This window comes from Rhinolophus sinicus, chromosome 17 (assembly GCF_057876585.1).
Source record: "Rhinolophus sinicus isolate RSI-liver-muscle chromosome 17, RSI-T2T, whole genome shotgun sequence".
Classification (NCBI taxonomy): Eukaryota; Metazoa; Chordata; class Mammalia; order Chiroptera; family Rhinolophidae; genus Rhinolophus; species Rhinolophus sinicus.
In genome coordinates, this window is record NC_142517.1 from 141,676,949 (window position 1) to 141,699,902 (window position 22,954).

A 22,954-nucleotide genomic window follows, 5' to 3' on the forward strand; every position below is an offset into this window, starting at 1 on the left:
TCAATATGGGAAGTAAAGTAACAACATTAACCCTTGCTTCTAGTAACAGTGATGCTACTATGCTAAGTATTAATCCTTGCTTCTAGTAACAGTGATGCTACCATGCTAAGTATTTCAGTAAAATATCCCCTAAAAATCTGTAGAGTGTTGCATAACACCAGTATGAAGCCTGAGGTTTTATGAGATTGCTGAAAAGTAAATGACAGTGATCTGAAGACTTAAAGGTCAGGGAAGGGAGGCTGCATATGCAAATGAATACGTCTTAACCACTGAAGACCTACTTTTATGTACATATATTCTACATCCGATACTTCTGAAAACCACATAAATCACTTCTTAGCTCATACTTTAAAAAACACACGGTAAGGAACCCATTACTGAATCAGGTATTAATAACGGGCTTTGGTGTCAATCTAACCTGAGTTGAACCAGGGTCTGTCAATCATTCTTTACCTATGTGATTCTGGACAATGCCACTGTTAGTTTTCTCATCTGTAAAGAACAGTAAATAAATATAGCCTTTGACAGTTACAAGAATTATAAACTGCACAAGGATAGGGACTGTCTTTTATAAACCTTCTTCCGTGAAACAGGCAATCAAATAATCTTGAATGAAGTCACTAACATGTAATAAATGCTTATTAAATTTCACTTTAAGCATGTACCTGTATCAGTTTATGGACTCCTGAATTTATAATGTGATACTTAAGCTGAAATTTCTACATTCCTCTTAGGGATTTACTTTTTGATACAAATAATAGATTTGGTTAACACTGAAAACATTTCCTATTTTATTTGTGGGAGTGGTTTTCAGGAATTTCTTAAAAGTTCTTGAAGACAAATTCTGATGCTTTTGGCCTAAAATAAAGCCCAAGAATCTGCGTTTAAAAAAACCCTTCAAGGGATTCTTCTGTAGATGGAGTAAGTACCATATTTTTAGAAGCTGGAAGAAAAAATGTCCAAACTTTTGGCCATCTTCTGGCCAAACTGGTCTCTTAAACTAGAAGACTTGGGTCTGGAATAGAATCCAGAATTTCCATGGGTGCAGAGAAAAAAAAAAAAGCAGCACGTTCCACTGGACCAAAAGATTACTCATTACACCTCAACTCTTACCTCTGTTTCTTTACTGTTTTGTTTAGGGTCTGTAAAAACATCTGGCTGCTGGGTTGAAATGAACTTTTCAAATGTAACACATAAATCCTTTACAACTGTTAAATAGGCATATGGTTCAATCCCTATAAAACTGTCACATTTTATTTTTTTGAACTTCTACAACATAGTCTAAATTACTGGAATTATAAATCATGTAACCGCTTATGATTTAAAGGCATGACACAGCCAAGAATACTACATGTGTAACAGTCCCCCATAAATACAAAAATACATGTTTATAAACGTAAGAAAATGCAGTAACATATCTTGTTCAAGGACAATAGCTTTTAGGTCAGAGAAGTTTGCCTGACACTCCGTAACTGAAGCCAGTGGTTACACTCATAACCAGCTCAGGGAGGACGTTGCCCACTGCCTCACATCCGTAGGACAGTTGGGGTACTTCTGCAGGGCATTCATAATCTGAGTGTTATCCAAAAGTAGTTTCATCAGCTGGTACTCTCTCTGTGCGTTTGCTGAAGTTCTTTCCACGGGCCTTATTAATTCTAACTGTTGTAAATGTTCAAAAGCCTGAAAGATGAAAGAAATCGTTTAGGTTCAATATGGGAAGTAAAGTAACAACATTAACCCAGGGAACAGTTAAGGGTTTTGGTCAGTTGTGGGATAGAATCCCAGGAAACAAACTTAATAGAAATCAATAGGCTTCAAAAACAATTCTCATCAACCTTATAAAACTTCACATACCAGGTAGAGTTGTGTCAATATACAATTATCTGTCGCCACACGGCTGAATGTGAACAGCAAGTCTGATCCAGTCTGCACAACACAATTTGGTTCCTATCTCATTCTGTATCATAACTCCTCCTAGTGCTTCAGTTAACGAAGGGTTTCCAGTTCGCTGTAAAAACCTAAGATCTATAAGACCAGTACTTTTTGACTCATTACCTAGGTTACTCAAATTTGCATTTACGTTTTGTTTCTACCTTTGCAAAGGCTTTACTGTGTAAACATTTAATAGAGCTGCAAATAAGGAGGCAGGAAAGACCTGGGAGTGCACCATGGGCAGCTGATCCTATAAATAACTGACAGCAGAATGGTGGCAGGAGGGGAGAAGACAGTCTCCTGTTTCCCTAAAAAGTCTGACGGAAGCAGCCACAACCTGTCCAAGTCTCTTCCACCTTCCCCACCTTAACAGGGCTCTTGACTGGCCTCTTCCTTTTACCTCTATTACGTTATTAGGTCTTTTCTAACCTTGAGTATTGATTTAGGTGTTTTATTAGCGTATGAAAAAAATCATTAAATTCTATACTAACCATTAAATATCGACACACTGAAATAGATTTCTGAGCTTTCTAATCTTACAGCCTCATTGTGAAAAATATCATTGTGATATATTCTTTACGTATCATAAAAATTCTGATGAAAAGAGAAATAAATAGCTCAGACACCATTCATTTCTGAAAACGAGAAATACCAGAGGCTGCAGGCTGAATAAAATTGAAGAGATTTAAAATATTTCTAGACAGCAAAAATTCTCTTATATAAAATGTAGAAACTTGTAAGAATGTAAGTGTTCAGGTAACCCTTTCCACTCACACAACTCCCACAAAGTATGACTGTCAGACAGACAGGCACGTTAAGGGGGAGGGGAACCATTAAGCATGTTAAATACTCTCCATCCGGTAATGCCTCTGTGAGGACAGAGCCCCAGAGAGCAGTTTCCCGGGCTCTCGGCCTCATGTGGACTGGTGCTGGCTCGGGTGGTGAACGGCCATCAGCTGTGGCTAGTTGGCTGTCAGCTGTAACCGGTTAGCCATTAGCCACTGATATAACTGCTGTGGCCGAGCTAGCAAGCGCGGAGTGTGGATTACGGATTGCAGGGAGGCAGAGTGCAGTTAGCAAGTGAGGTTGGTTGGCAGAGAAGTGGACGGCGGATTCTGCATCGTGTGTGGCTCCTGCTTCCTGTGTCTCCAACGCCGCCAGCGAGAATATAATGGTATGACTCCCCTATCTGTGGCTCCGTGGGTGTTCCTTTTTGGCCTCATCATGTCCTGCGTTCTTATGTGGGGAGCGGGACCAGAGACCCCGCATACCACCCTGCATGGCAGTCTCGTACTCTCATTTTTTGGTTGCTACAAGAAATAAAATTCTGACTACTAGGGTCTATAACGAATGCTAATAGGCATATGGGTCCAGTGCTTTAACAAAAAACGAAAGATGTTTCTTCTCATAAAGTCCTCTAGAGCCATGCTGGCCAATGGTAACCACTAGCCACACAGGGAGACTGAGCATTTCAAATGTGGGACTCAATTTTTAATTTAATTTTTATTACGTTTAATTTAAAAACTGATACTTGACTCAATTAGAAAATTTTAAGTGTTTGGAACAATTTCAAAATCTACTTCAGCTAAAAAATGTATCGCATCTAAAGAACAAGTATTTCCAATGAATATTTAGTGAATTAAGATATGCTTTGGTTATAGACATACACTGAATTTCAAAAACTAAACACAAATGAAAATAAAGGAAAACACTTCATTAATAATTTTCTATACTGATTATAGATTAAAATGTTTTTGGTATATTAGATTAAATAGCATTTATTATTAAAGATGTCACCTTTTTTTTGGTTATATGTGCCTCACATATTTCTAGTGGACAATGGTACACTAGCATGAAGTTCCTCAAGTTTTAAAACTCATGCCTCATCCAACCCTGTGGGGACAGAGCCCCAGAGAGCAGTTTCCAGGCTCTCGGCCTCATGTGGAAAGTGCTGGCTCGGGTAGTAGATGGCCATCAGCTGTGGCTAATTAGCCATCAGCTGTAACCAGTTAGCCACTAATATAACTGCCGTGGCTGCGTTGGTTGGTTGGCAGAGAAGCGGACGGCGGATTGTGGATCGTGTGGCTCCTGCTTCGTGTGTCCCACCTGGCCGCCAAAGAGACTGGGGTACAGGAAGACCCCTTGTTGGGGTACTGGCGGATGTTTGCTCCCTGTGTCTCCAACCCAGCCACAAAGGAGAATATAGTGGTATGACTCCCCTATCTATGGCTTCGTGGGTGTTTCTTTTTGGCCTCACCATGTCCTGAGTTCTTATGTGGGGAGCGGGAGCTGAGACCCCGCAGGCCACCCTGCATGACAATCAGCATTTCTGTCTCTTATTACTGCTGAGATTATAAAGGCAAACCTTGGTTGTAAAGGGATAGGATTATATCAACGTATTTCATAAGACTGTAATTCCTTTTCCGATGCAAGTGCCAGGAATAGACAGTAGAGGGCAGTATACCTCCACTAACTAAAACACTGGCTGTTTCAACATATTCAACATTTTGTTAGATAATTTGCCTGTTTTGAAAAAAATATCCTGTATCTAATGTTTAAAAATTAATAAAGGTGAAACTCTGATATATACAGTTGACCCAGGAACAACGCGAGGGTTAGTGGTGCCAACAACTCCCTACCCCCAGTCAGAAATCCCTTATACATGTAACGACTCCCCCAAAACTATTACGTTGGTGCAAAAGTAATTGCAGTTTAAAAGGTTAAAAATAACTGCAAAAAACGCAATTACTTTTGCACCAACCTAATACTAATAGCCTGCTGTGGATTGGAAGCTTCACCAATAACAGTTGATTGACACATATTTTGTACGTTATATGTATTATATACTGCATTCTGTCTTACAATAAAGTAAGCCATAGAAAAGAAAACGTTATTAAGAAAATCTTAAGGTAGAGAAAACACATTTACAGTATTTATTGAAAGAAATGTGCATATAAGTGGACTCGTGCAGTTCAAACCTATGTTGTTCAAGGCTCAACTGGACAATCAAGTTGGATATAAAAGTTACCTGTCTGCAGAAAAATAACAGTGAATCTTACCTTCATAACAACAGGTTTCTCAAAATTATAAACAGAATGGGCCTTCCTTTGAACAAACTTCTGAAACTCTGGACAGAAAAAGCAACGACAAAGTTAGTACCTTTAAATAGCGTGGGGGAAGAGTCAAAAAGAAACTACCAAAATACCAAAGTCTCGTCTCACCATTGTAGACCATTTGAAAATTAAAGGGCTCCTCTTCATAGATGTCATTTAAATGTTTCATTGCTATTATAAGACAGATTTCCAAGACTGACAGACCTATAGTAAAAGGGAAATAAACTATGAATTGTAGTTTACTTACTGATACATAGACTGAAGTAACTGTCCACCAAGTAGAATGATCAAGTGGAAAATCATGGATTTGAGAGGTGGGAGGAGGTCAAGACCATCCCAGGTTCAAATGTATTTTATTTACTATTATTTATATAATCGTAAGCAAGTTACTCAACCTCTCTGAGCTTAGTTTTCATATCAGCAAAATAAGGATCTTTCTTAACTCAAGAGATGTTATAAAGATGAGAGATAATATCAAGCACTTAACCATATGGCCTACAGTAAACATACACTGAAGCTGCTGTAATTATTATGTAATTTTAAATCACATAGGGACCTTGATTATTCAGAGAATCCCTAAATCCCTGGAAATTATATCTAAATTTTTTTTCCTGGAGATAAGTTTCCTTAGATTCGCAAAGGGGATAGTGAACCCAAATGGCTGGAAGCCATTACTTTTCAGTAGCACCTGGTGCAACAAGAGCACTTGCAATATACAGTCTTAGCTGAATTTCCAATGTAGCAAGGGAGGCCGTCTATCTTCTGTCACTTTAAATGGAAGCGACAGTACCTTTCAAAGGGCTAGGTTAAAGGCTGAATAGATATAAAAGTAGTCTGCATATAAAGCACTATACACAACATTAACTGTAATTGTGAAAAGCATTCCATTATTTAAATTTAAACCTATACAAAACTATTAACTAAGTTTCTTACCATGTAGAATATTTGCTTTAGAATCCATGCTACAAAGCTGGTTTGCCTCCATCAGATCTGGCGCAGTAATAAACGGGTGTGATGTTGTTACACGATTTAAAGCAAGCATCTAGGGAAAAGAGGATCAGAAAAGCAATTACATATTTACTTAGGCAATTTGGAGATATTACTGAATAAAACTTCTTATTTGGAGAGTCTATTCTTATTAGAGAGTAAATATTAATGCTTGGGAAAATATTCTCTCATATTTGGCTCTATTAAAATTTAGTATTTCAATTCATATACCATAAAACTCTATAAATGTAAAGCATAAAAAAAAGTTTTGCTGTTCTCTCTACTGCTTCTCACTTGTGTCTTTTTTATTTATAACTCCTTGAAAGAAAAACATTTAAAAAGGAGTAGGGCAAGGAGAAGACACCAAAAATAAGTAAGAATATTATTTAAAGCCCCAGACCAAACCAAACCAAAAAGGCATTTCTGTGACTTGTATAAATTTTCCTACTACCCAATCAACAAGTCCAGGTTAGTGGTAAGTGACAGACAGAAAAACTAGCCACTTTCGTTTCAATTGTATAAAAAGGAAAAAGATAAAAACCAAAATTACACCCAGAAACAATTCTCCCTAAATACAGAGTCCACATTTCATGTAGCTCGATGTCTTGCCAACAACTAACACAAAGCCTGGACTTAAAGATTATTTACATTTAAATAGAGTTAGCAGATTTAGTCAATAAAAATGAACAACATCCAGGTGAACAATAAATGATTTTCTTTAAGTATATACTAAGTCATATTTGGGACATATTTAGACTAGAAAGTCTCTCCTCCATTTTAACCAGGGTTCAGGGTCCTCAGTTGAGCAGAAGAGTTATGGTCTGGGAACTGAGTACCCAGTAGCTTCTTCCCTTTCTCTCTCCTTTTATAATAAAATATTTTTGACATACAAAAAGGCAAGAGAATAATATAATGAATATCCATGACCACTTCCTCAGTATTAAAAAATGCAATTTTATACAGTTGAAGCCCGTCTCTTCCACAGTTGGACTCTACTTTTACACACACACACACAAATCATGTCTTTCTTCTATATGTCTGTATTCCTAGACAATACAGAGTAATTTTCAAGTTTTATGTAAGTACGGTATTGTACTGTTGCAACTCTCTTCACTGAACATTATGAGAATTTATACATGTCAAGGTGTCACATCTAGTTTATTCATTTTTTTCCTGTTGTATTCCTTTGCATATACTCAAATTTAATTATTCTTTCCCTTATTGATGGACATCTATTTCCTTTTTTTTACAATTATAAATAAGGCTGCGATAAACAATGCTGTACAGGCTCTCCTGTAGCATCTGAGTTTCTCTAGATGCCTAAGTTGCCAAATTCTTCTCCAAAATACCCCTGCATATTTACTTACATTATTAGCAGCAATAAATTTTATAGTCGCAGACACCATACTATCAGACATAAACTTTGACACCCACTAGACTGGCAGGAAAAAAAAAAAAGGTTTTATTGTAGTGTTTAATTATGTAAAGTTTAAACCTGTTAGTGGAGAGGTTAAACATGTTGGGATTCCACATTGGTGGATTGCTTGCTCACATTCTTAGTTCATTCCTTTATTGATTATTAGAAGCTCTTTATATATTATGGATAGTGCATGCATTGCATATATGCTCTCCCTGTCTTCAGTTTTCTATGGTATCTTTTGCCCAGACATTTAAAAATTCACTGTAATTAACTTTATCTATTTTTTTCTTTACTTTCATGGCTTGTCATGTGTGTATCTTCTCTAAAATCTTTCCCTACCGTGAGATTACAAATATATTCTCTCTATTTTCTTCTAAATTTCTGAAAGTTTTGTTTTTGTACATATGGTTAGGTTTATCGACCTGGAATTTACTTTTGGATATGTTAATGAGGGTGTTTTTTTCTATGTGTGTTTAAGTCCTAATTTTTTGTTGAAAATTATCCAAACTATATTTAATCTTAGTTAAGTCTTTCCCTCTTCTTTATAATTTCCACCAATTCCAAAACTTTTCTTAAGACAAACCAAAAAAAAAAAAAAAAAAATCAAACCATTATCTTGAATTAAAAATATAAAAATATAGGATACGGGGGGGGGGGGGGGGCAGCCCAGTGGCTCAGGTGGTTGGAGCACTGTACTCTTAACGCTGAAAGCCACCAGTTCGATTCCCACATGGGCCAGTGAGCTGCACCCTCTACAGCTAAGGCTGTGAACAACGGCTCTCTCTGGAGCTCGGCTGCCGTGGGCTGCTCTGTGCTGATGTGCTACCAGCTGCGCTGGCCGGCAGCCGTTAAGTGGCCAGCAGCCGAGGAGAGCTGCTGTAAGCAGCCGACCAATGACCAGTGACTGACTGCCTCAGCCGTGGGGTGGAGAGGGAAGAGTGCAAGGCTCATAATACCAGCATGGGCCAGGGAGCTGCACCCTACACAACTAAACTGAGAAACAATGAACAATGGCTTAAAAACTGGGGTGGGCATGGGGCAAAGAAAAAGTATAGGATACTGGAAAAACAGTGGTTGTTCATGTTAACAATTGTGAGACAGATTGTCACAGAATAATGAGAAAAGTGTGTGTGCGTGTATCCTCTATATACGATAAGTTAGTAAATAATGTCTATTTTGGTATATAAATAAAAACTCTACTTTAAAAATTCTTAATCCCAAAATTCTTTTATAATAAAGACAGCTGTTGGTGAAAGTGGCAGTGATTTTGATGGATAGGAGGGAGACTGCTAAAAAGAAAGTATACAGGGAGAAAAAAACACTATTTCCTCAGCAAAAACAGAAATGGGGAAGGAGAATCTATAAACAAACAGCAGAACCATATAGCAAAGTAGGACACAAGATTGAAGCCAGAGAGCCTTGGATTTGAGTCGGGTTAGCAGTCTGCTAGCTGTGTGACCTAGGGCAAGTTATTTAATGAGGAACCTCAGTTTCTTCAAAAATAAGGGTAAAAACACCAAAGGATATGGTAAAGGTTAGATATAATTTTGGTAAAAGAACTATATTACCTGGCTCATGTACTATTCAGTAAATGATACCTATTATTATGAATGAAAGTGACCAAGGAGAAATTCATGAAACAAGTATTTTTTTTCCCTGAAAGGTATTTACCATAGATAATTTCCTGGAAATACTAAGCTAATATCAAATACTCTTAGTGAAGGAAGAGCTTTAATTTTCACAACAATAAAATGCCCCTTTGATACTGTTTAAGATTAAGATGTAATTACTGTGTGAAAGACCATAACCAGGTGGGATTTATTCCAGGTAAGCAAAGCTGGTTCAACATTCAAAAATCAAGCAACATATCAACAAGCTAACGAATAAAATCACAGATCATATCCATTGATACAGAGTAAGCATTTGACAAAATACAATACCCATTTGTAACAAACTCTAAGCAAGTTAGGAACAGATGAGAATTACCCTAACTTGATAACATGTATACAAAACCTACAGCTTACATCATACTTAATGGTAAAAGAGTAAATGCTTTCCCCCTAAGATAGAAAAATGGGCAATGATGTGCGTCCTCACCACTTATGTTCAACATGGTAGGTGAAGTTCTAGTCATGGCAGTAAAACAAGGAAGAGAAATAAAAGATTGTATCAGATTGTAATGGAAAAAGAAAACTATTTGCAGATGATATGACTATTTCAAGGGATTCCTAATAAACTCCCAGATGAGCTCAGCAAGCTTGCAGAGCACATCAACATACAAAAATCAATTGTGTTTCAATACACCAACAATAAGCATGCTGAAATCAAAATTAAAAACAAAATACCATTTACAGCTACTCCAAAAAAGTTAGATACTTAGGTATACACTTTAAACATATAAAAACAGAATCTGTGTCATAAAAATTATAAAATGATGATGAAAGAAATCAAAGAAGAACTAAAGAAAAGGAGAGATGTACCCTATTCAGAGATTGGAAGACTCAATGTAGTAAACATGTTAATTCTCCCCAAATTTACCAACAGGGTTAAACAATTCCCATCAAAACAATTATCTGGTGAAATAAAATGAATGATAAAAATAAAGCTAATACAAACCAATAGCATGTGTAATGACCGCAGATTTTTGCTGACATTGAAATGTTTCTGTAGTACTTCTCGCACATTTCTATCTTCTGAGAGGCACTAGAGGAAAAAAAATAAAACAGAAATAAGGAATAATGCAGTTTAGAACTTAAACATAGTCTTGTGCCTCAATAGTTGGTGTACCTCATTAATGCTATTTATTATTAAATAGGTGCCAGTCTTTTTTGTAGAACACAAAAATCAAAATCAAGTTGCCAGTCTATTGATTTTCTTCTTATCCCTCTACATTAATTCAATAGACACAAAGATAAAACATAATTCTTGCTACCCCAAAATTTCTAGTCTAAAAACGGAATCTGTACAGTGATACTAGTGGGATGATCAAAATGCAGCGCAAAACACAACAGAGCATACGAGTTACTATTGTTGGGAAAACAAGTTGAAGTATTACAAAGAATGCTTAACCTGCATGAGTCAATAGGTTAAAAAGGAGAAGATTCCGGTTATAGGGAATAGCATGAGTAATGTGGGAAGACTGTGGCATACTGAGGAGATGAGTAGTCACGTTATCCTGAGTTTCAGTTACTGGCAAAGTGATTACATGGAAAGACAGGAAGGAAAACCTGCTTGGAATCAATTACTATTGTCTCTACAGACACAAAGAGGGTCTGAATTAATACAGTGGTGTGAAAACGAGAGAATTAAGACATTTATGAAAGATATGTCTGATGGAGAATCAACTGCTAAGAAGTGGAGGAGAAAGGGTTTGAGAGGGGAAAGAAAAGAAATCCGAGGTGATATTATGGGATATAGAATGTCCCAGGAGGAGTGGAGACAGAGAGGTGGTCAGAAAGTGGCACTTGGATTATCAATATTGAAGAAGTAGATGGAAAAGTGGAGCAAAGTAAGAGACTGAGGAAGATGCAGAAGGCTGGAAGAGAACACAAGAGAGAGCAAGGAAACCGAGGGAAGAAAACTTCAAGAGGGAAGTGGTGATCAAAAATGTAAAGTACTTTGTATAAAGAAATTAAGATATATTTTGAGAAGAAGTTAACGGCTTTGGAAATTCGGAGATCAATAGGGCCCCTTGAAACAGCAGCATCTGAAAGAACTCAGGATTAATGAGAGGTACGCTTGGCAATGAAGAAAAGATTAGATGAAAGGAGAGTAAATTCAAAGTTGGCAGAGCCACGAATGGCTTGGGGAAGACTGACATCATTTTTTAAAAAATCATCTGCAAGGAATAAGGATTATTCCTTAAAAAAAAAAAAAAAAAAAGTTCCAAAGCTCAGGAAACTAAGTACTAATTATTTCTATATTTTCTGGAGCTAAAACTGCATGTCTCTACTTCTTCCACTGTAAGAAGACTCAGATTCAGAAATACGTTCTAGTCTAATGAAATGCAGTTTTATGCTCTCGGTAAATATACTATCATCCTTATTTCCTTGCTATTGTTCTTAGTCTTCTCTTTCTATTTTAAAGGGCTTGCTGTTACTATACATATCTTTTTATTATAAACGGTCAAAGACGCTTTCTGAGTACACAAAATGAACATAAAATAGTAAAGCCAAGTAATTCAAATAAAAAACCTTTTGGAAATTAGTTGTAGTCCTGGCTTCTGCAATTGTTGACTCTTAGCAAGTTACTTATAAAATTGATGTATTTATATCAGAGCACTTAGGAAAAACAAAGAAAATTACCTGGGACAAAAATATTGATGAAATAAATTTTCTCTGCAAGAATTCAATTCTTTTTTAAACAAGTATTTTTTTAAAAATAAGATGTGTTAAAGGGTTAGTCTCCTTTACACTGCCTTTCTGTTTATCTCCACTTCTAGATGTCTGAATCCAACTCCCCTTCTTTCTAAAAGCTATCACCTTCTTGCTCCCATAATTATTCAATCGGCTTTAAAATAAAGTCAACAAGATATGTATGGGAGCCATTAAAAAATAAAAACTCATTACATTTTTAATTTCACCTTGATTCAAACACTATAAATTACTTGAGGATAAGGCTATTATCAATAACCACTTATTGGATGTCTATTATATTTAACTAATTATGATAGTAATTGAAGATATTAGATCTTAGGTTTTGAAACATGACTGAACTTCTGATGTTTCTGGATTAAAAGCTCCCTTATGGTTGGCTCAGGAAATGATGGAAGGGAAATAAGACAGAGACTGACTGACGTCACATACAGGAACAAGGGGGAAATTCCCAGAAATAAGGCAGATTCCCCCCCCGCCCCCCCACCCCAGTTGCTCAGAGAAGCAGGTTACATTTCCTTTTCACTGATAAGCACAGGGGCAGCAGTCGCAGAAGCAAGTTCTTACTATGCTGAGTGCACAGCGTTTGGCTGATGCCTCCTTCACAGGCAAATTCTAAGCAGTGTTACAGGATTACACTTGCACTTCAGGCCTCATGCTGCTCCAGGAATACCTTCCCGGCAGCAGTGTATGTACTAAATCTCCTAGTCAGTTGCTGCTAAACTTTCTCACCTTCTGTTAGCTAAGCAGGGGAGGTTTAAGACAGTAGGTAAATCTTCCTTAAACTTTAGCTATAGTACTTTGGGGGATTTCCTTTGAGGAGAATTAGCTATGGTTCTTTTTTTGCAGAGATTTCCCTCATACTGCCACGCTGAGATGGTGTTTCCTCTGCTTGCATATTTGACTCATTTGGGGTAGGGCTAAAACATTCAAGTTCGGCAGGAGGTCCAGGCTCAACACTATCCTCAAGATATTTCTTGGATGAGATTTCATAGGTGACCTGTTATCTGTACCATAGCTTTTGGGTTAACCTTGGAATCAGAAAAACTTCTTGGATAGTCAGCATTGAGGGAAAGGATAGCTCCCTCAGTGCAATCCCCACCCCGCCCCCACCCACGGGGCAGGGGCTCTGGCCATGGTGCTGACATACTGTGCAAGTGGAGTTTATTTATTAGCATAACAAAGGGAGGTGTCAAATGATGACTAGGATGGGGAAGAAAATATTAAAACTAAGAGATATACACTCCAGTGGTACGAGTTTTACCTTATAAAAGAACTGCGAGATGTCAAAAAGATGACAGAATGGTGCCCACAGGCATTCTTACCATCTGGCCCTAAGCTCCGTGCTACAGGATCAGCAAACAAGGACCAAAACCTAAGGGTGAGCCACTCCACTATGACACGGTTACCCTTTTCTCAGTCATCCAGTTATGCTTCCCCATCTACTTCTCTAATACATCCACCCAACTCTGGGAAGGACAGAAAGATGGATGACAGCACAGTAAAACCTGAGTCACCTTAGGAAAGAAAGTGAGCAAGGATATAAATAAAAGATCTGGGACAGTACAGCAGATATTTAAATACTAGGAAAGAATACACTTGAATCTCCAAGACAGAAAAGCACACTGTGGTAACAAGAACAGTAAGTTCAAGAGCTGTAGAAGGTGAAAATATGAGGCACTGAAATGTGGATTCAGAAGCCAAAGATCCAGAGTTCTGACCTCCTCTAGTCCCAGGTACGGGAAGGGGCAAAGTGGGAGCACCAACTATAAAGTGTTCCTAAAAATGGAATCTTGTAATTAGATACAGTATCAGAGAAAACTTGCCCTAGCTAACAAATATCTGAGTCCCAGGCAAGATTAATTTGGGGAAGGGGGTGGAAGTAAGGACCCACACCTAATTATATCATGGCATTTTAAGGATAATTATATCATGAATTTTAAGGATAAAGTCAGCAGATTTAACATACAATTCCGTATAGTGATATTAAGAAAAATAATATGAAATTATCAATCAGAACAAAGTAAAAAAGGTAAAACAACTAATAATATATAAAATTTGAACCCTTTATGTAAAAACTAATATGTCTATAAGGTCTGAAATCCTATAAACCAAATTAAATACTCTGAAGTAAAACAAGGAAAGATGAGTTTGTATATAAGGAACACTTCTACTTTTACCATGTATTCTTATGCACTGATTACGTTTTGTTCAATGAACTTTTAATTAAAACAAGGAATGTGTCAGAATTAATAATGGTTACATAAGCAGAGTGTATTTTATTATCAGAACAAGACTAAAGTTTCAATTCTGCAAGATGAGTAGGTTCCGGAGCTGCCAGGTACAGCACTGTGACTATGGGTAATAACATTGTATTGTACACTTGAAACTTGTTTGGTCGACAGATCTTAACCGTTCTCACCACGTTAAAAAAAAAGACATGATCCCTATGTGAGGTGATATATTAAATAGCTTGATTGTGGTATTTCACAATGTATATGTACACCAAAACATCAAGACGACACCATAAATACATACAAGTTTTAATCTGTCAATTATACCTCAACAAAGATGGGGAAAAACAAGAATCATTTAAAAGTAAGATACTTTAATGCAAAATTCTTACTTTTAATTTGGCATTGACATGTAAGAATAAAATCAGTATTGCTTTAACGTGAGCCAGTAAATACAGGCTGTGTCACTCTATCCATACATCTAATCATTCTTACTCATTATTATTTATTTAATATTAGAGACCAGTTTTTCCCATCTTTCAAAACCAAGGACTTAATATTATTTTCCATTTTCACAGGATCCATATTTTTGTAAGATTCTATTTATGGGGACTTATTTTGCAACATTGTTTTTCAGTTAGGTTTTCTCTCTCCCTCTATCTCTCTCTCACGTTCCCTCCCTTTTTCTTCTCCCTCCCAACTGAAACTTGTTAGCATAAGATAAATTGCCGCTAGTATGTTGAGTTGATATAACAATGGCCCATACAAGTTAGGCTGTTCAACTTAAGTGTAGGTAAATGTATAGAGTCCACAAGGTTTAGTAAATCTTTAAAACAACATATGAAGGTGACTGTAGATTCCGACATGGGGTTTGCTAATGTAGTTAATATAACCAGAAGCGCCACAGCCTGGACTGCCTCTGAATAGACCAAATGAGATAAAGCTAAAGTTGTATGAGCACTAGAGGAAAAAAAAAAAAAATCACATTGGATAGGTAGGTATGAATCACTAAAAGTAATATATTTTAAACTTGTAAAATAAAGAAAATACTTTTTTTATGATTGAAATACATTAACAAAATAACCTAAAACATAAACCAGACATAAATACAACAAAAATCTTGTAAAGATCTTTTGAGAGAAAAAAATTTATGAGCTACAACATTTCAACTGTCTTTTAAAAGACAATACACACACACAAAAGTGCATAATTTGTATTAATGCAGTTTTCATGCCAGAGTAACATTAGAAGCTTTGTGCTAATTTATAAATTTTAAAAATTTGTAAGCTTTAATTACTTTCAAATAGTACAGCAAGGCACAAAAATTAACATTATTGCTTTTGTTCAAAGTTACCTGAACATTCTCATTCCACTTCTCAGCGAAAAGCTTGTCTGGAAATTCTGCAGGTAGAGATAATTGTTCTTTAAATATTTTAAGAAACTGTGGAAAACCAAATGAATTCATTAAGTGTATCTGCCGGTGAGAAAATCGTGACTTCACTCTTTTTTCTAAGAGTTCCAAAATATCCTTAAAAACAAACAGAAATTCCTGTAAGGTGCGTGTTAAAAAAACAACAATCTTAGAGGTTTAAGTATTTGAACTATCACCTATAATCAACAATGCTTATCCTGTAATACACAATAAAGCATTACAAAGAATTTATGCAAACCTTTAAAAACTCAAATTATTTCCTTGATCTTCCTCATGGTTACATGGCAGTAGAAGAGAGCATGGCTTGGAAATAAACTAAGCCTCTAAAAAATTTTGTTATACATGCTACTTTAAATAATCCTCTTTAAGCATTTATAGGCCTCGTGATATCATACTTTTTGCCTACTATGATATTCTCAGCTCATCTTTAACATTCAAACATTTACAATGATTGCTAAAAAAACTGTAACTATCATGGAATAGTTTTATGCTGTAGTAACATTAAGAGTTTTAATAAGGAATTTTGTACATTCTATAAAGAATTCAGATGAAAAATTAAGATAATAAAATGTATTAAGACTTATATTCATGAAAATTTAAACATCTTCTTCATTGTCTTATGTAACAGACTCAAGAAGTGGCATGTGTAATTGAGAAAAGTTCAGTTCACTAACCTACCTACAAATTTAAGCTGAAGCCATGCTAGACTGAAGAAGAGGAAACTGGCAGAAACACAGCATGACAATGGTAAGTTATTCTATTTTTTGGCTTTTGGATGGTAATATTTTAGAAACTACATGTATTTGTGCTATTTTCCCTTAAGAAGTTAGAAATCAAGTTTAATGTCAATTTTCTATAATAAAACAGTGAAAAGAAAAAAAGGCTGTGGTGAGGCCCAGAAATGTGGATTTTTAAATCTACCCAGATATTTTCATATAATAGTTAGGTTAAGAAACCAATTAGATAGAAGAAAGAATTCAAGTGATCAAAATGGGGTTATTGGTTAGTTTGGGAAGGAAGATAGGAAAGATTAATAGCTTAGGGCTAGAGGGGAGGAAGTTGAATGAAAAATGGGAAATGTTTTTATAGCTTAAAGAAAAATATAGTGCCAGTATAAGAGAATTGAGAGAGGAAGTTATGTTCAGAGACAGGAAGGTTATTCATTTATTTTCTATTAAGGAGCAATTCTAGATCACTCATATAGGTAAGTGGCTGAAAGGGAGTACACTCTATGCAAGCAATAATTAGGACCCTAAACTTGGAAATGGAAAGAAAGAGGTGAAAGTAAATGATATTTAGTGGTGTAAGTAATGACAAAAGTTGGCAATGTGGGGATAAAGAGAATAGTAAAAACGGGAATTCTACAGGGAAGAGGCTGTTTGCTGGCAAAGCCACTACTCCATCTGTCCTTTTGCTTTTTCCCTATAAACACGGACACATCTAGGCTTGAAGAACTGCGTAGTTGGAGAATGATACGTAGCAGGCTAAAAAAGAGCCACTGATAACACTGCTAAGGAGCTCCTGACCCTTTATTTGGTCTTTCACTGGGTCAGTAACATTTGCCACTGTGACTTCTACCCAAAGGAAGATTTTTTTTTTCTGGAAAGAAGAAAGGTGGCTACTCAAGGAGGAATAGACATGTGAAAAACCAGCCAGATGTTCTATGAGGGAGGCTTATTCTGAAGGCACACATCATAGCTGTGGAGCACTGGGGAAGGAGGAGAGAGCAACACTCTCCATAGAAAAACAGTAGTAATAGAACTACTAAAAAATGACTTTGTAAAGAGTTTCAATTTTCTGAAAAAAGAGAAAGGTGTAGGAAAGAAGAATAAGTAAATGGGCCTTATTTCCAGAGATAAGTACATATGTAGTTGAAATAGTATCATTTTGAGTTGATTCCAAGCATTTTCAAAATACGGACTCTTAAATGTAAAGTAGAAACTATGAATATTAGTGATTTTTATAAAATGGTGGTAACATTATTTACTGTATTTTGCCATGTATAATGCGCACCCACATTTTCGGCACAAACTTTCAGGGAAAAAAGTCTTTTGTTTTAATTTTTTAAATCAAATTTTTAATTTGTTTACATTTAGATACTTTTTTGTATTATAATTTTAGTATTTATTTTTTAATATACTATGGTACAAGCAAGTTTATTAACAAATAATTACAAAATACAAGAACAGATACGAGGTACAAGAAATTTTATGTACCGGTAACAAATGTACAATATTTACACATCACAGAAGGCCAAGAACTCTTCATCATTGCAAGTTTGTTGTAAGTGCAACAAAACTGATTATCGTATTCCAGGGTATTACTCTGCATATTGATATTGTTCTTTATTTCTAGAGTTACACTGTTAACTCATAAACATAAATAAAAGAATTAAAAACATTTATATAGATACAGAATTAGTATCACCCATATATAATGCGCATCCTTAGTTTTCCCTCACAAATTTAGGCAAAAAAGTGCGCACTACACACAGTAAAATATGGTAACTTTCTCTTTACTTGCTAATGAAGAAATTATCGATTAGCATAATCTGACTTCATTTTTTATTCAGTGATTGCACTGGAGGGACGGAGGTATTAGTTTATAAGCCTTTGTAATAACTGTTTTCTTATTTTCTTCAACCTGAGTTGAAAAGTGGGATAAATGCACCAGGCATTGGCGAAACACATTTGAAAAAATGCCTAATACAGTGACCTCCCCGTTAGTGACTATGTCAGTAATTAAGCTTATTTTCTAAATAATTACACATATAATTAATTTTTTAATAGAAAGAAAGACTTACCAATCTACATGTAAGACCAATAACAGCTATTGGAGTCTGTGCAGACTGAGAAATGTCAAAAAGATTATAGAGGAGTGTTTGGTTTTTATGATGAGCAAAAAGATCAAATTCATCTAATATGAAGATCACTGGGCAACTACTAGTCCTGTCACCTAAGATAAAATAAGAATTTTATATTAACAATTAATTATATCAACCTTTCTTAAATTTCCAAACCATTTATTACATTTCAGTTTTTAAAACTTAATACAACAAACATGTATTGATAACCTTACTTTGGGTAGGGCATTTACCAATGCATGTAAATTGATTCAACAACAAAATTATTCACTGGACAAGATAACTTCAAGTATTTCAGTCTAATTACAAGACTCTAGTAGTTTACTAAGGAAAAATTAAGAGACTATTATTTTTTAAATTATGTAAACATAGTTCTTTTATTATCAGAAAATTGATATGGATCTTTTAACACCTACGCAGAGCAAAACACGTTGGGATTGAATATAAAGAGTCACTAATTTATGCTCAAAACTTTTGCTTCAGAAGAGTCTTGTTTAGTTAGTAGAAATACGAAGTATATCTTTCCATAGAAATAATTATAAACAATGGTTAACTATGAAGTTCAACCAAAACCACTTTAACTTCTTCTAATCTCAAATTTAGTATTTCAAAAATCGGGAAAAGTTCAACATGACTCTGTGGATTCATTTTTCTTAGCAAAAAAATCACTATTACTTTAGCAAAAAAAAAAAAAATCACTATTACCTAAAGGCTTAAGATTTTATATTTGCATAAACAAGTGAAAAGAAAATCTGACAAAGGTACACTTACTACAACAGTATTTAATAAAACATATACACCAACCTAAATGGCAGAAAAACTATAGGGACTACCCAAAAGTCTAGAAATAGATTTACATATTTAGATATTTAGTATTGGTAAAATGTAACATTACATATCAATGAGGAAAAGTGGTTTATTCAAGGTTAGAGTTCCACTTTATACCTTAGTAAAATAAATTCCAGACAAATTAAAAATTAGAAGTATATGTATTAGAGGAAAACATAAGTGAATATCTTCAAAATCTGGAGAGAAAAAATTTTGACTATGTAAAAAATTTAAAACTTCTGTTCAGCATAAAATCCAAAGCAAATTTAAGAGAAAAGAAGGATAAGTGCAAGAATTCCCATAAAAGAATACAAGATAAACATCAATAAAAGGCAAAAGAAAAAAAAAAGGAAATACATAAGCCAGAAAATATCAATGGCCAATAAAAATAGGAAACGATGAGCATCATTACCAAAATTATGCAAATCAAACTAAGAGATGCAATTTTTTCTATTATAAAAATAAATGTTTTGAAATTGTGAAGAAAAAGACATTCTTAAACATGTTTAGAAAATGGACCCTCTAGGGTCATTCGGTAATATTTATTCTTTTAAATGTGGTACCTTTTAATCCAGAACTCTACTCATTGAAATTTACCCGAGGAAATATCTGGATGATTATCTAAGCATTTCCTCCTAATCATACAAAATCAGAAATAAAAGCCTGTGACTGGTGATTAATAAAACATATTTTAAACTATTACAAATTTGTATTTATAAAACAAAATATATGAGAACCATAAAAATGATAATGCAACTCTATTTACTGACAGAAATATGTTCACAACATACTGTTCAGAAGTGAAAAGATGTAGATTATACAATATGGAAAATGATTTTATTATAAAAATTTATTTATAGCATTGATATACTGCAGGTGAATAGAGATATGAAACCAAAGTTAGTTGTGATAATCACTATTACAGTGGTGGGATTAGTGATCATGATTTTATTCTTTTTTATATTTCTTTATTAGTTTTTTTTTTTTTGTAACAGCATGTATTTATTACTTTAATAATTAGGGGAAAAATAAAGCTAAACAAATATCTTTGATACTGTTAAATATTTACCATTACTATTTACCATTTTTTAAAGCTTCCAGAATAAATGAAAGGTTTTCAGCAAAGCTTCCCTGTATAACAAAAAAAGATACCACGATTAGAAGTGAAATAAAGAATAAAAGGGCTGGCTGACTCTTAGACATTATATAGACACACTGTATCTATTTTTTTCTAGTAAATTAATTACTGGTCAGATTCTCACCTGAGTATCTCTATGCTTACAATCTAAAATTTAAATATAAAAGCATAGCACTAAAAATGACATTATTATGTCACGTTCAAAATTTTGTATTTTCTGGATAAAAATATATCAAAATATTAACTTTATATGTAGCTCTTAAGAGCTGCTGTATTATTGTCAGAGAACTAGAAATCCATTGCACTTCGTATCTTCAAACACATCAGGCTCTTGCAAGTCTCAGATTAATTTATACCACTGAAAAAATGACCACGAATTTAAATGAAATGCAAAAGTAAAAGGGAGAATATGCCTCAAATATTAGATACTATAATAATGTGTCTCTATTCAAGAGCATGTTAGGGGTTTTGTATCTATCATATCAAATTTGGCTATGTTTATTTGGAACACAGCCAAACATTTTTGGACACAACTTAAATATTCTAGATGGAAATTAACAGAGTAGCATAGCAGATGCATTATCCAGATGTTCCAGCTTGTGGATAAAGGCCCCATTAAAATATTTTTTCATTAGTCATTCATTTTTACTTCAGATTTTTTTTTTATTTAAAGAAATAGCTAACTTTAAATTTGAGGAGATGAAAAGAAGAAAAGAAACCTATTTGTTTGTTTCCCAGTAGAGAGAACTGATAGAAGATAGCATAAACTTTTAAGAGATTCCACATATTTTGTGATGATTGCATGTTGGCAAGTCAATACTATTTCCAAGGTAGGTAGGGCTAGAGATATTTACCATACCATTAACAAAGGCTCAGGAACAATCTACTGGGAATTCACAGGTCAAAGTTATTCAAAGGCAGCTTATCTTTTGGGTGTTTTTTTAAAAGACTGTTGTACCTGACATTAAATATATACTTATATAAATAGTTATGCACATATTCTAAGTATGTACTTATACAATATGCTGTAAAACAGAAAGGCTCTGTGTTAAGTGACTTAGGTTCTTAATGTCCAGCCTTTGTCATTTTGTGACTTCAGATAAGCTGTTTATGCTCTGAGAGCCTCAGATGCCTAATCTATATAATGTAGAAGTTAAACTATATGGTGATGGAAGGAGAACTGACTCTGGGTGGTGAACACACAATGGGATTTATAGATGATGTAATACAGAATTGTACACCTGAAATCTATGTAATTTTACTAACAATTGTCACCCCAGTAAATTAAAAAAAATTAAAAAAGAAGTTAAACTAATAATCTCTATATCTGACGATTATGGTAACAATAATGATGATAGATTACACTAATCTACATCAATTGGAAACCAAAAGCCAAACTAAGCCTATATAATACCATGTAGGCAACTACAACATTAAATTCTAACAGAAGTTAGAACACTAGATTTACAGAAGGGGCATTTTTAACGTGTACTCCAAAGACCTGCAGACAGTGAAATAACTCATGGCTGGCTCAACTTTTTAGAGATAATTATTGAAAAATAAAATTCCTAAATGCTAGGAGGATTACACAACTATAGCGGTGTCACTGCAGTAGAGAGCACACAGTTTACAGATCACAGTGACAGCAGTGACCAGAAAATGAACTTGGAAGGTATATAACCCACTTCACTGCACAAGCAGTATGAGGGTGAGTCACTTCTTCATGAAAATTAAGGCAGCTGAAAATTAAGCTAATCATTCTTCCCTTGAGGCTTAAAAATCAAGTGACAGGTAAAAAGTTTCTAAAAGTTTCAAAACATTTCTAATGAGTTTCTTTCAAGTTACAATACTGAGGTATGGGTAAGTTTCTGAAAACATTTTAATAGTAAGAGATAACTGACATCTATATTGTATATTACCAGTGAGTATTTTTTTCTCAGAACATAAATGTTTGATGCTTCCTTTTGTCTAGAGCATAAATCTATGAAGTAAGTATAATAAGATTATGCCCACTTAACAGATGAGGAATCTGAGGTATTCATCCATCATGGTCACCAGGTAATCAGTGGTGCAGGTCAAGACGAAAACCCACCCTTTGTAGCTGCAAACTCTGCACACCTTCCACTACTCTCACGCTACCCAAGTCTCAGGGGACTAGAAACAGACCCCTAGAGCACAGTATTTTAAAAAACATATTAACCTATCTCCAGGGATAGAGAATCAGAATATTTACCCTACAAATAAAAAAGTAAGCTCAGACAATTATCTACATAAACCTGGACTTTTAAAGTTATTTTATACCTAGTATAATCTGCTTCAAAAAAAATCTAAACCAAAGATTTGATGAATAAATGCATCCTAGCACATTATATATTTTTATGACAAGAACCTTGCATATTTCAGTTTAGAATCTCTGAACCCTCCCTAGTTTTCCAAAAATATAAAGTTATGCTATACAGACTTTACTTTGAATAGCCTATTTAATAAAAGAAAGAAAGAAAATGATACTTGCAAAAACTTTATCTCCAACTACATTTTCCAGATTTAACTGCCTTGTGATTTCCTTTAGGGCAATTTTATCATTGATCTGCAGCAGTCCTGAAATAAAGTCCATTTAAAAGTATTAAAATGAAA

At 34.8% G+C, this 22,954-nt stretch overlaps 1 protein-coding gene across 2 annotated transcripts in view; it reads right to left on the reverse strand.

Annotated features, from left to right (window-relative positions):
- Positions 1-1,107: 1,107 nt before the first annotated feature.
- Positions 1,108-22,954, reverse strand: part of ORC4 (origin recognition complex subunit 4) — a 69,512-nt gene continuing 47,665 nt past the window's right edge. For both annotated transcript variants that reach the window (XM_074335999.2, XM_019737417.3), the window contains exons 6-14: positions 22,833-22,918; positions 20,265-20,313; positions 18,295-18,446; positions 15,414-15,587; positions 10,069-10,155; positions 5,979-6,087; positions 5,154-5,249; positions 4,992-5,059; positions 1,108-1,680 (exon numbers count right to left, since the gene is read on the reverse strand). In XM_074335999.2, coding sequence (XP_074192100.2) covers positions 1,492-1,680; positions 4,992-5,059; positions 5,154-5,249; positions 5,979-6,087; positions 10,069-10,155; positions 15,414-15,587; positions 18,295-18,446; positions 20,265-20,313; positions 22,833-22,918 — 1,010 coding nt within the window. In that variant the 3' untranslated portion in view covers positions 1,108-1,491. The remainder of the gene's footprint in view (positions 1,681-4,991; positions 5,060-5,153; positions 5,250-5,978; positions 6,088-10,068; positions 10,156-15,413; positions 15,588-18,294; positions 18,447-20,264; positions 20,314-22,832; positions 22,919-22,954) is intronic.